Below are 11364 nucleotides of genomic sequence, written 5' to 3' on the forward strand. Positions count from 1 at the left end.
TGCTGGGAGCGAGGCTAAGGGGAAGGCTGCAAAGGATGCTGGGAATGAAGCCAAGGCAGCAGGGGTTTCTGGGAGCAAGGCTGAGATTGCAGAGGATGCTGGCAAGGAGCCCGCAGCAGGGCAGGCTGCTGAGCACGAGGCTGAAGGGCAGGCCAGAGGCAGTGCAGTGCCACAGGAGGAGGCCGAGCCTGGGCCCAGGCCGGAGGCAGCGGGCAGCACCCGAGGCCGGCAGGTGAGAGGGGGCACGACTGGGGTGACACTGCCAGGGGCTGGGTACTGGGTGGCACTGGTGGGGTGGGGGTGGCACCGCTGTGGGTTGAGTGGCACAGTTGGGGCTGGGGGTGGCACAGGGTATGGGTGGGTTGGAGTGTAAAGTGACGGCAGCGGGATGGATGGCAGCAGTGAGATGATGGTACAGCTGTGCAGCCACCATGCCTGTGTCCACAGGAGCCCACCTGGCTGCAGGATGAGGATGATGAGCTGTGGCCTGAGTTCCCCCCCTGCTCACCCACGGAGGGGGCCGCCAGCCCCACCACCCCACTCTCCCCTACCTCCCCTGTGTCTCCCACGTTCCCCGTATCTCCCACATCCCCTTCGCCTCCTGTGTCCCCCACATCTCCCACAGGTAAGGGCTACAGTTGGCACAGGAATCCCCTTCCAGGGCAGGGGAGGCAGGAAGGGGAATGGGATGAGGAATGGGGGGCGCGGTGGGCCCTCTCCCAGAGTCCCCTTACAGATCCCCATATACTCTGTAGAGCCCCTCTGTTCTCCGTCCCATTTGCCCCATTTGGGACTCCCTGCAGTGCCCCCAGGCACTATGGCTGCCCCAGGGAGGTAGTTTTATTTTGGATGCCCCCTTTCATCCTACTGACTCCTCTGTTCTCCCCTGCAGCTGGTAGCACTGAGGGCTCAGGAGGTAGTGAGAGGTGAGAACAGAAGAGCAACCAGCACCGGGGCTGCCCCATAGCCCTGCCCCGCTGCTGGCATCCCCATACCCTGTTCTCATAGGTGATATCCACAGTGGTGACCCTATCCCTGCTCACAGCCACCACCCCTGTGTTCCCAGTGGTGTGTCTGCAGTGGGGCCACGAGGACGGGTGCCCCCCCGGGTAGCATCTGTGGGGCGGCCACGAGTGAGCAGCCGGGCATATGGACGGAATGCCATCCTGGAGAAGTTTGGGGGGTGAGTGGGGCCTGCGGAGGTCAGGGTGCGATTAGGACAGTGGGGAGGCCAGGGGACAATGGGAGGCAGTGGAGGAACATGGTCAGTGGGGTGGCTGGAGGGCATGGGGCGCTGGGGGGAATGGGAAAGCCAAGGGACAATGAGAGATATGGGACAGTGGACAGCTGGGGGCATGGGGCAATGGGGGGACATTGAGAGGGAGATGGGACACTGAGGATAGCGCTGCCCAGTGGTGAGCCCCTAGGGAATATGCACCAATGGGATCACTGACTTGGCTACAGGGCAGCCACAGGCCCAGCCCCACACCTGAAGCGTGTAGGGGCCACGGGCTCAGTGAAGGCCATGCTGCTGGAATGGTGTCGTGCCAGGACACGTGGCTACCAGGTGAGTACTGGGGGACAGGAGGCTGGCAGAGGGCCAGCAGTGTCCTGATCCCTCCCCCTTCCTGCTTATCCACCCACACAGCATGTGGACATCCAGAACTTCTCAGGGAGCTGGAGCAGCGGCCTGGCCTTCTGCGCCCTCATCCACAGCTTCTTCCCCGATGCCTTTGACTATGGCAGCCTGGAGCCCCAGGACCGCCGGCGTAACTTCACCCTGGCCTTCAGCACCGCAGAGTGAGTGTGTTCCTGTCCTCATCCCTATGCCCATGTCCACCTGTGGGGCAGCCCTGGTGATGCCAGTCCTGCAGGGAGCGTGTCGACTGTGCCCAGCTGCTGGAGGTGGAAGACATGCTGCGGCTGACGGTGCCAGACGCCAAGTGCATCTATACCTACGTGCAGGAGCTGTACCGCAGCTTGGTGGCCAAGGGGCTAGTGAAGACCAAGAAGCGCTGAGGCCCTGCCAGCCCCATTCCCCACTTTGTCCCCCAGCCCCTAGGAGTAAAGGTTTGCAGTGCCATGCCGTGGTGCCTCATCTCTTGTGTGGACAGCATCATGCAGAGGGATCACGGGATTGAGGTGGGAGCTTTATGTACAGGACAAGTAGCACTGAGGTGGGGGCTCAGGGCCCGGGGGTGTCAGGGCGCGGCTCGGCATAGCGACGGGTGTGCTCCTCTGCCTGGTGCAGGAAGGCCTCAGGCCTCTTGCTCAGCTCACGGGCCAGCTCAGGGCGCAGCACCCGCTCGGTGCTGGGGTTGTCGAGCAGCAGCAGCAGGTCCTGCAGCACTGTGGGACATGGGAGGCATCAGCAAGGGTGCTTGCTGTGCCCCCCACCCCAGCCCCTAGCACCCACCATGCGTGGCACAGGTGATGGGCTCCCACTTCTCGGGGGAAGTGAGGGGCTGACACACGGTGCCATCGCGGCCCACACCGGGGTGATGGATGCTGGTGAGAAGCTTGACACGAGGAGGCACAAGGGGGTGATGTGGGGAGAAGGCCAGCTCGAAACGAAAGGCACCCGCGTTGTAGGGGGGATTGTTCTGCAGCGGCATTGAGAGTGCTTCAGCCTCCAGCTGCCCTACAGGGGCACACCCCCCCCTCGCTGCCCTGCCCCATGCCCTCCCCCAGAGTGAGTCCCTCCACATCCCTGTCCCACCCTGCACGATGCCTCCTAGGGAAGCCCCCCAAGCTTGCCCCAGCAAGGACTCCCTCCATGTCCCCAGGGCACCCCCCACGACCCCTGGGACCTCCCTGTGCCCATGTACCCTTCCCATCCCCCTTCCCCCATGGACGCCCCATAGCCCCGTGCCCCAGCCCCCTCGTGCCCACAGGCAGCAGCAGTCCCCTCCAGCGCAGCACGTCACGGTCCACCAAGTGCAGGTCGCGGACGCCGCCCCAGCGCCGCACCTCCTCCAGCTCCTGTGGGCGGGCTCTGGTTAGGAGGCGGGGCCTCAGCGAGGACACGCCTCCAGGCTCAGCCCCGGGGCGGGGCAGTCCGTGGTCCCCTCCAATGGGCTGTGTCAACCACCCGGCCACGCCCCCAAACGGCCGGTCTCACCCTCCGCTACACGCCGCCTCGCCGCGCGGTCCCCGTCGGGGAAACGAAAGCGGAACCGCCGCACAGGGTGCTGCGCGCCCCGCTGTTGGCATCCGTTCCCGTCGCACGGCGCTACCCGTGCACGTGCACGCGCCCCCCGCCCCGAGTACTGCCGCCCCCACCGGGTCTCCGCGCCCCGACACGCTCACGATCCCGCTGCCCCGGTCCGGCCCCCCAGGCTGGGTGCCGATAGCGGGGTGTCCCCTCCGCTGACCCCGAGCCCCACGCACCATAGCGAGCCGCCTGCTCATGGTCACCGATGTCTGGGGCCCGGTGCCGCCGCTGCTGGGTGGGACGCCCCGGGGCCGCTCTTTCTGGGAGGGGCGGGGCGAGAGGCTGCGGCCCCTCCCCGAGGGCAGAGCGGGTGGGCGGGGGCAGGTTGGGCGGTGAGAGCCATGGCGATGGGGGGGGCAGGTCCTCCAGCGCGGGGCGGGTCGCAGGGCTGGGCCGTACGGTGCCGGGAGCCGCGCTTCAGCCGGGGGCCCCCGCCAAGCCTGGCCCCCAGGCACCTTCCGGCTGATTTACGGGAAGCCTCTATGGCCTCCCGCCCTCCTTAATCTTTAACCAGGCAGGCCTGGCTCCGGCCAGTTACCCCCTGCGGCCGGCCGGACTCTTGGGGAGCGACTAGACGGGCACCAGGTGGGCCCGGGGTGCTGCCCCTCCATCACACGGGGTGGGGGGGGGTGTCGTGCAGGGAGCACCTGGTGCTGAGGGTGTGTAGTTTGTGGGTGTGGGGAACGGGATGCTGAGTGCCAAGGGGTGTTGGGAGTGAATGGGGGTTACTGGGTGTCCAGCTGATACTTTGACCAATGCTTGCCCACCAGGTTGCTCACCATGAAGCTCTGCCTGCTGCTGGTGTGCCTGGTGGCCACGGTCACAGCCACTGTCACCCCGGTAAGTGTGGCACGGGGACGTGGACTCCCTGCAGCCAGGTGTCCCCTGCCCACCCTCACCGGTGTCCCCCTGCCCAGGTGTCCATGCCGGATACCACTCCTTCCAGAAGGATGAAGCTAATCAGACTGCAGCCAGCACGCATGGTGATCCTACGTCCCACCACAAGCCCATCAGGGGACACAGGGACACCAACCCAGCCTGTGTCCAGTTCCACGTCGGAACCCAGCCTGGATGCTGTGTTGGAGGCCTTGCAGCCTCTGGGCCCTGCGGAATTTGTGGCAGCACCCGAGGAGCCTGACACTGCTGCCGGCGGGAGCACAACCACATCTGAGCCTGGGACCACCACGGGTCCCCCCAGCAGCCCTCCAGGCGCAGTCACCCCACCGTGCCCTGGGGACGAAGAGCCAAGTGAGACCTGCAGAGCACCAACGAGGGAGCAGAAGGAGGAGGTGGCCAAGGCACTGGGCACCTTTGCCTTATGCTTCTACCAGCACATGGCAGAGTCTGCCAAACCCGACACCAATCTGCTCTTCTCCCCCCTCAACGTGGCCCTAGGGCTGTCACACCTCCTGCTGGGTGAGGGGCTCTCCATGGGGTGCAGCCCATACACCCACAGCCTTCCCGGCTGCCAGGCCCCTCTAAGCCTCACCATTGCCCTCAGGTGCCCGCGGTGAGACCCAGCAGCGCCTGGCTGCCATCCTGGGGTACCGGCCAGGGCTGACCTGCGTGCACGGCGCCCTGCGGCAGCTTGCCAACGTGCCAGGGCTGCTCTCTGCCACAGAGATCTTCCACCACCCAGGTAAGACAGACACTAGCAGGGAGGAACAGTGGGGTGGGCAAGGGGGTGACATCATCCATACTACTATGCAGACCTGCACCTCCGACCCCGCTTCTTGAATGAGTCATGGCAATTCTACAAGGCCAGGCCACGGGAGCTGAGTGGTAACGAGAGCCTGGACTTGCAACGCATCAATGAATGGGTGCACAAGGCCACACGAGGGCTTGTGCCCCATCTTCTGTCTCAGCTGCCTGATGAACCTCGCCTAGTGCTGCTCAGTGCTGTCCACTTCCAGGGTATGGCACAGTTCCCAGGGTGTATCCAGGATCTGCCCTGAGATCCACCTTGGGATCTACCAACCTCCATTTCTCCATCCCCTGGTGGCCCTCAGCCCCACAACATCCCACCCTATGGGCACTGTGTCCCTGCAGCCCGGTGGCAAAAGCCATTCAAGACCAAGCATACGATGCTGTTGCCTTTCATGCGCCATGGGCACCTGCCAGTGGATGTGCTCACCATGACCAGCAAGAAGTACCCTGTGGCATCCTTCACAGACTCCCACCTGCAGGTCCAGGTACTGCATCCCTGTGCTTGTGGAGCATGATGTCACAGCATGATGTCATTGCTGTGGCATGGAAGGGACGTGTCAGGTGGTGATGTCATCCCTGGAGCACTGATGGGAAGCCAGGCTATGGCATCGCTCCCATGGCACTGAATGAGGACGCCAGGCTATGATGTCACACTGCAGGTGGGGCGGCTGGAGCTTAGTGGGGGGCTGAGCTTGGTGGTACTGGTGCCACGGGGACCTCCGGAGGCCCTGGGGGCTGTGGAGCGAGCGCTGGACCCCCCCACCTTCCTGGCACTGCTGCAGAGGGCATCCAACACCCCCACGCGCCCTACTACCGTGGCCCTGCCACGCCTGCACCTCGACCTCGCCATGGATGTGGTGGCCAATGTGCATGACATGGGTAAGGCATCCCCCCATCCCTGCCTGTGCTGGAGTGATGTCACCTACTGCACATAAGTTGACAGATGATGACATCACTCCCTGCAGTAAGTCACCTGCACCTTTCCCCTGCAACTTCAGTGCCCCCAGTGACATCAGTGTCCCCCGTGTTTCCGGTGTTTTCGTATACCTGTGTCCATTGGTTCTCTGGCAGCCCCAGTGGCTCCAGTATCCTGCATGTCCCCTATATCCCTTTGTATCCCCTGCTGTTTGCCGTTCCCCATTTGTTCCTGGTGTCCTTTGGTTTCCCCTTGTTCCCAATGCTCCCACCCCCTGCTGTCTCCATGCCACGGCAATGGCACTGTGTCTGGTTGCTGCAGACTTTGGGCTGTTCCTGGATGCAGAGCTGTGTGGGCTGGCACGGGGCCCAGAGGTGGCAGTGGATGCAGTGCAACACCGGGCTGTGCTGACGCTGGACGAGAAAGGTGTGGAGGCAGCGGGTGCCATGGCCACCTCGGTGGCCCGCACGGCTCTGCAGCTAGAGGCTTTGCAGCCCTTCCTCTTCGTGCTCTGGGATGAAGGCAACGCCATCCCCCTCTTCATGGGACGCCTTAGTGACCCCCAGGCCTGATGCCTGCCCCTTCCTTCACTCCATTTCTTCCCTCCCTCCTTCTCTTGTCCCTATCTGCCTTCTCTTCTTCCTCCTTCTACTTCCCTCTCCCTCTTCCCATTCCTCCCTCCCTGCTTCTCTATATCTTCTCACCCTCTCCTCCCCCCTTCCTTCCCTCTTCACTCCATCTTTCCCTCTTCCAACAACCATTCAGCCACATCTTTTTCTCCTTTCTCCCTCCCTCACCTCTGCCCAAATCCTCCCACACCTCCCAAATCTTCTGCTTCCATTGGGTGCTCCTGGCCCCCCAGCAGCTCCTGTGTCTCTGTTTCCTCCATCAGCTCTTGGTCTGAGGCCCCAATAAAAGCTCTGAGTCACTGACTGGCTCCTGTTGGAGGGGGAACACTATTGCTGCTGGTGTGCCAGCTGCTGTCCCCCTGGCGTTGCCACCTCCCCCTGGCACTCCAAAGTGACACTTGACGCCTTCCTACAAAAATCTTTTATTCCACTAGAAAAGCTGCCCGCAGCCTCTGTGTGCTGGTGACGGGCCCCATGCCCTCACCCCAGCAGGTGGCACAGGCTGGCATGGGGTGCCCTCCCTGGAGAGCAAAGTGGGGAGGGCCCATGTCAGTTGTCCAATGCCAGGTGCCTGCCAGGGTAGGTGCCATTGTGGTGTCCCTCCCATGCTGCTCAATCCCAGCCGTTCTCCTTGACCATGTGCGACATCTCGATGATGAACTTCCCCTCCTTGTACTTCTGGCTGCTCTCGAATGCCTGCTCCTGTGGGGATAGCAGCCTGAGCCCCCTCAGGGCCCAGGTCACAGGACATGTGCTATGGATTTGGGGTCCCAGGGCAACTATTGTGGGTTTGGGGTGCCTGCACAGTGGGCTGCAGCAGGGCTTTGGGTAACCAAGTGGGATTTGCGGTGCCGTGGGCTCAGAGTGCCCATATTATGTCATTGGGATGCCCAGGCCAAGGGATTGGGGTGCCAGTGTGATGCCCAATCCCAGGTTGGGGGTGCCAGGGGCACTCACGTATTTCCAGCCCAGGGTGGTTTTGCAGTTCTCGCAGAAGATGTCAGCCACAGAGTGAAGCCCAGTGAGCAGCAGGCGCTGTTCGGCCGGGCCACAGCCCACATTAACCCTGCACCAGACAGGGTGCTGTGGGCACGTCTGGGGATGTTCCTTCAACCTTCTCCAGGACAAGTGATAGTGATGATAGCTCACCCCACTCCCCCCTCCCAGCATCCCATCCCCCACCGCAGTACTCACACCGAGTTGAACAGGTAGGCACGGCCATGGCTGCCCTGGAAGGACTGCAGGGACACAGCGTGACTCAACCCAGCGTCCTCTGTGCCTCCCTTACTCCCCTCCTCCATCACCACCATGCCATCGCAGGGAAAGACTTTCTGTCATGGGGACACTGTGGGGAGTATGGGCACAGGGGGATACCTGGCACTCTCAGGTCACCATGGAGGTGACACTGCAGAGGGGATGCTGTGGAGGAGGAGACAGCATGGGGGGACAGCATAGAGGGGACAACGCAGAAAGGACAGACACAACTACCCTGGGGACACCCTGGGGAGACCCTCACTATTTCCCAGGGACACTGCAGAGGGGAAGATGGCTACACCAGGGCCCCGGGGAGGTGACGCGGGCGCAGAGGGGGCACCTTGGAGATGAGCTCCTCGTGCCTGGCCAGGTGTGCACGGCAGTGTACGCAGCTGTAGGTGCGGTGGGAGCGCGGTAGGTAGCTGTGAAAGGTCCGGGGAGGCAGACGAGTGGTGGCAGGGACCCGGTGGCGGCGGGCGGGGAGAACGGCCGGTGGCAGGGCCCCGGGGGGCCGCGGGGGTGCGGGGGGCATGGTGCAGCCCCCGCACAGCCGCTCGCAGGGGAAGAAGCAGCGCAGCAGCGTGCTGAGAGCCGTTGTCCCTCCGGGTCGGGGGGTGGAGCGCGGCTGCCCAAGGGTCCCCCGGACGAGAAGCGGGCGGTAAGGGGGGGGCGGCCTGCGATTGGTTAAGCGGGATGGGGTGAGGAGGGGGCAGCGCCGTGCCTCCCGGCACCGCCGTAGTTCCCCCCCCCTTCCCCCCGCGTCCCTCCGCTCACCGCCTGCCGTTGTCCCCGCTGCCGCTGTCCCCGGTGCCGGTGCCGGTGCGGGGCGGGGGCACCAGGCGGCCGCGGAGGGGGTGGGGGGGAAGGGAGGGGAGCGCCGCACGCCCGGGGACTGCATCACGGCGCCGTGACTCATTGCTCGACGTCACCGCCCGCACCCCGCGCCGAGACGTCACCGCCCGGCAGCACTACGTCACCGCTGCCCCCGGCACCGAGCTGCGGGAGCTCTACCGGCTCCCGCGCGCTGCCGAGGGACCCCGGGGCGGCTGCAGCGAGGCCGGGGCGGGAGGGGAGCGCAGCTCGCGGCGTGCCCGTGGCACGTAGCGGGGCCGGGGGCAGTGAAAGGGGGAGAGGCTATGGCCACGGTGCCCCAGTAGGTGCTGTGCAGATGAGACGCGGACGAACACCGGGAAGCACGGGGAGCGGCACGCCGCAGCAGGCCCCGACTGCATCTCCCAGCAGGCCCCGCGCGGCTGCCACGGCAACGCCCCACGCGCTCCCGCTGATGGAGCGGGCGTGAGGGCCGCGCTCTGACCTCACCTCCGGCGCTTGCCTGACGTTACTTCCGTCGCGCTCCGTGACGTAACGGAAACGCGACAGCCCTGCCAGAGTCCCGGTAGGCTCGCGGAACAGCTGTAGGTGCTGTCAGGTACTGACGGTTGCCAGGCCCCGGGCTCAGGGTCCAGCCCTACCGCGGTGGGCGGTAGGATCGGGCCGGGCCCGCGATGGCGGACGATGGCGGTGATGAGAAGAAGCAGGTGGCGAAGTTCGAGCTGGAGCGGGAGACAGAGCTGCGTTTCGAAGTGGAGGCCTCGCAGACGGTGCAGATGGAGCTGCTCACCGGCATGGCTGAGGTGTTTGGCACCGAGCTGACCCGCAACAAGAAGTTCACCTTTGACGCTGGTGCAAAGGTGGCCGTCTTCACCTGGCACGGCTGCACCGTGCAGCTCAGTGGGCGCACCGAGGTGGCATACGTCTCCAAGGACACGCCCATGCTGCTCTACCTCAACACTCACACGGCCCTGGAGCAGATGCGGAGGCAGGCAGAGCGCGAGGACGAGCGGGGGCCCCGTGTCATGGTGGTGGGCCCCACCGATGTGGGCAAGTCGACTGTGTGCCGCCTGCTGCTGAATTATGCTGTACGCCTGGGGCGCCGGCCCACCTTTGTGGAGCTGGACGTGGGGCAGGGCTCCGTCTCCATCCCTGGCACCATGGGTGCCCTCTACATCGAGCGGCCGGCTGATGTAGAGGAAGGCTTCTCCCTGCAAGCTCCGCTGGTCTACCACTTTGGCTCCACCACACCTGGCACAAACATCAAGCTTTACAACAAGGTGAGTGCATGGAGTCCCTATCATCTTGTGGTTGGCCCTGCTTGGAGCAGGGTGGAGCCTCCAAGGAGTCCTGCCTGCCCCTGTGAGTTAGGGATTGCCCATCTAGTCCTATTGTTCTATAAAACCATGGTGCAATACTGAGTTAAGCACTGAGGTCCAACAAAAACATGAAGGGTAAAAAGCTGGCCCAAATGCCTCGTGTCCTCTGCCTGCAGTTTGGTGATGGCTAGAAGCCCCTTTTTTGGCTGAAGGTTGCTCTCAGCCCCATGCTTGTCCTTGTCCTGTCTGTGGGACATGGGGGAGTAGCTCTGCTGATGTGGTCAAGCAGTCATTCAGTGCTGAAGCTGTCCATAAAGCACGTTAAATGCCCTCATTTAACGTGCTTTATGGACAGCTTCAGCACTGAATGTGGCTGCTGCCCCTTTATGACTATCACTGAGTTGGGCAAAGAAGGATTTCAGCTTAAGTGGCTTCCCATGGCCCAGGCATTGCCTCTGCCTCTTAGCACTAAATAAACCTGCTGAGTGAGTTAGGAGCATTGCCTGTCATTGGACAGGTCCTCATCACATGGCCTCCAGCTGTGTTGATGTCTTTTGGGAACAGAAACATCCCTCTCAACCCCATGTACTTTATCCTCATGTCCCAATATCTGCCTGCAGATCACATCCCGCCTGGCTGATGTCTTCAACCAGCGATGTGAAGTGAACCGCCGTGCATCGGTCAGTGGCTGCGTCATCAACACATGCGGCTGGGTGAAGGGCTCGGGCTACCAGGCTCTGGTGCATGCTGCCTCAGCTTTTGAGGTAGATGTGGTGGTGGTGCTGGACCAGGAGCGGCTCTACAACGAGCTTAAGAGGGACCTGCCCCACTTTGTGCGCACTGTTTTGCTCCCCAAATCTGGAGGGGTGGTGGAGCGCTCCAAGGACTTCCGGCGGGAGTGCCGAGATGACCGCATCAGGGAATATTTCTATGGCTTCCGGGGCTGCTTCTACCCCCACGCCTTTGACGTCAAATTCTCTGATGTTAAGATCTACAAGGTAGGGGCTCCCACCATCCCTGACTCCTGCCTGCCACTGGGCATGTCGCAGGAGGACAACCAGTTGAAGCTGGTGCCGGTGACGCCAGGGCGGGACATGGTGCACCACCTGCTGAGCGTCAGCATGGCCGACAGCCCCGATGACAACATCTCAGAGACCAGCGTGGCTGGCTTCATTGTGGTCACTGGGGTAGACCTGGAACGCCAGGTGTTCACTGTGCTCTCGCCTGCCCCTCGCCCACTGCCAAAGAACTTCCTTCTCATCATGGACATCCGCTTCATGGACCTGAAGTAGCTCCAGCAGGGATGGGGCAGGGAGTCCTGGGCAGAGGGGACACATGGGGATGTCCATGCGTGTAGCCCAGCGCTTGCTTTGCCCAGCGGCTTTCAGGCCCTGGGTTTGTGCCCTTGTGCCAGCGGCACAGGAGGCTGCCTCTCGTTTTTATCTTTTTGTAAAGTTTGTTATTAAATCTCACTGCCCTTTGGCTCCGTGGTGC

At 63.2% G+C, this 11364-nt stretch overlaps 5 protein-coding genes across 9 annotated transcripts in view; 3 read left to right on the top strand and 2 right to left on the bottom strand.

Annotated features, from left to right (window-relative positions):
• Positions 1–2107, top strand: part of SMTNL1 (smoothelin like 1) — a 3123-nt gene extending 1016 nt beyond the window's left edge. The window contains exons 3-9 of one of the 3 annotated variants that reach the window (XM_042835573.1): positions 14–232; positions 448–625; positions 893–926; positions 1046–1183; positions 1465–1567; positions 1649–1800; positions 1875–2107. In XM_042835573.1, the coding sequence (XP_042691507.1) occupies positions 14–232; positions 448–625; positions 893–926; positions 1046–1183; positions 1465–1567; positions 1649–1800; positions 1875–2019 (969 nt within the window). In that variant the 3' untranslated portion in view covers positions 2020–2107. The remainder of the gene's footprint in view (positions 1–13; positions 233–447; positions 626–892; positions 927–1045; positions 1184–1464; positions 1568–1648; positions 1801–1874) is intronic. The other 2 variants (XM_042835575.1, XM_042835574.1) reach the window with 2 other exon arrangements.
• Positions 2108–2129: 22 nt separating this feature from the next.
• UBE2L6 (ubiquitin conjugating enzyme E2 L6) lies at positions 2130–3471 on the bottom strand. 2 transcript variants are annotated; one of them, XM_042835576.1, is made up of 4 exons: positions 3391–3466; positions 2893–2982; positions 2417–2603; positions 2130–2349 (listed from the first exon to the last, which is right to left on the bottom strand). In XM_042835576.1, exons 1-4 carry the CDS (start codon positions 3409–3411, stop codon positions 2186–2188), a joined length of 462 nt encoding a protein of 153 aa, XP_042691510.1. In that variant the 5' UTR covers positions 3412–3466; the 3' UTR covers positions 2130–2185. The 2 variants fall into 2 exon arrangements, with proteins under 2 accessions (XP_042691510.1, XP_042691511.1); XM_042835577.1 differs by lacking the exon at positions 2893–2982 and having other exon boundaries at positions 3391–3471.
• Positions 3472–3620: 149 nt separating this feature from the next.
• On the top strand, positions 3621–6766 carry SERPING1 (serpin family G member 1). Its single transcript, XM_042835571.1, has 8 exons — positions 3621–3799; positions 3985–4054; positions 4132–4630; positions 4716–4853; positions 4925–5128; positions 5264–5406; positions 5581–5800; positions 6159–6766. The coding sequence occupies exons 2-8, from the start codon at positions 3995–3997 to the stop codon at positions 6407–6409; spliced, it is 1515 nt and encodes a 504-aa protein (XP_042691505.1). The 5' UTR covers positions 3621–3799; positions 3985–3994; the 3' UTR covers positions 6410–6766.
• Positions 6767–6872: 106 nt separating this feature from the next.
• YPEL4 (yippee like 4) lies at positions 6873–8252 on the bottom strand. 2 transcript variants are annotated; one of them, XM_042835578.1, is made up of 4 exons: positions 8061–8252; positions 7661–7704; positions 7424–7532; positions 6873–7168 (listed from the first exon to the last, which is right to left on the bottom strand). In XM_042835578.1, the coding sequence occupies exons 1-4, from the start codon at positions 8250–8252 to the stop codon at positions 7079–7081; spliced, it is 435 nt and encodes a 144-aa protein (XP_042691512.1). In that variant the 3' UTR covers positions 6873–7078. The 2 variants fall into 2 exon arrangements, 1 of the variants encoding a protein (XP_042691512.1); XR_006171563.1 differs by having other exon boundaries at positions 7080–7549; positions 7661–8150.
• Positions 8253–9093: 841 nt separating this feature from the next.
• CLP1 (cleavage factor polyribonucleotide kinase subunit 1) lies at positions 9094–11356 on the top strand. Its single transcript, XM_042835564.1, has 2 exons — positions 9094–9831; positions 10491–11356. The coding sequence occupies exons 1-2, from the start codon at positions 9226–9228 to the stop codon at positions 11160–11162; spliced, it is 1278 nt and encodes a 425-aa protein (XP_042691498.1). The 5' UTR covers positions 9094–9225; the 3' UTR covers positions 11163–11356.
• The last annotated feature ends 8 nt before the right edge of the window (positions 11357–11364 follow it).

Source organism: Centrocercus urophasianus, unplaced genomic scaffold, assembly GCF_019232065.1.
Source record: "Centrocercus urophasianus isolate 14NV4802_14NV808 unplaced genomic scaffold, USGS_Curo_1.0 seq_535, whole genome shotgun sequence".
NCBI classification, from domain to species: Eukaryota; Metazoa; Chordata; class Aves; order Galliformes; family Phasianidae; genus Centrocercus; species Centrocercus urophasianus.

Coding starts and splice junctions, on each gene's coding strand:
- UBE2L6 (XM_042835576.1), bottom strand. CDS start 3,411: ATGAGCAGGCGGCTCGCTATG. Junction 2,604..2,892: donor GGAGGGGACTGCTGCTGCCT/GTGGGCACGAGG, acceptor ATGCCGCTGCAG/AACAATCCCCCCTACAACGC. Junction 2,350..2,416: donor CATCACCTGTGCCACGCATG/GTGGGTGCTAGG, acceptor CATGTCCCACAG/TGCTGCAGGACCTGCTGCTG.
- SERPING1 (XM_042835571.1), top strand. CDS start 3,995: ATGAAGCTCTGCCTGCTGCTGGTGTGCCTGGTGGCCACGGTCACAGCC. Junction 4,055..4,131: donor TCACAGCCACTGTCACCCCG/GTAAGTGTGGCA, acceptor CCCCCTGCCCAG/GTGTCCATGCCGGATACCAC. Junction 5,801..6,158: donor GGCCAATGTGCATGACATGG/GTAAGGCATCCC, acceptor TGGTTGCTGCAG/ACTTTGGGCTGTTCCTGGAT.
- YPEL4 (XM_042835578.1), bottom strand. CDS start 8,252: ATGCCCCCCGCACCCCCGCGGCCCCCCGGGGCCCTGCCACCGGCCGTT. Junction 7,533..7,660: donor GCCTACCTGTTCAACTCGGT/GTGAGTACTGCG, acceptor TGTCTGGTGCAG/GGTTAATGTGGGCTGTGGCC. Junction 7,169..7,423: donor CCACCCTGGGCTGGAAATAC/GTGAGTGCCCCT, acceptor CTATCCCCACAG/GAGCAGGCATTCGAGAGCAG.
- CLP1 (XM_042835564.1), top strand. CDS start 9,226: ATGGCGGACGATGGCGGTGATGAGAAGAAGCAGGTGGCGAAGTTCGAG. Junction 9,832..10,490: donor ACATCAAGCTTTACAACAAG/GTGAGTGCATGG, acceptor ATCTGCCTGCAG/ATCACATCCCGCCTGGCTGA.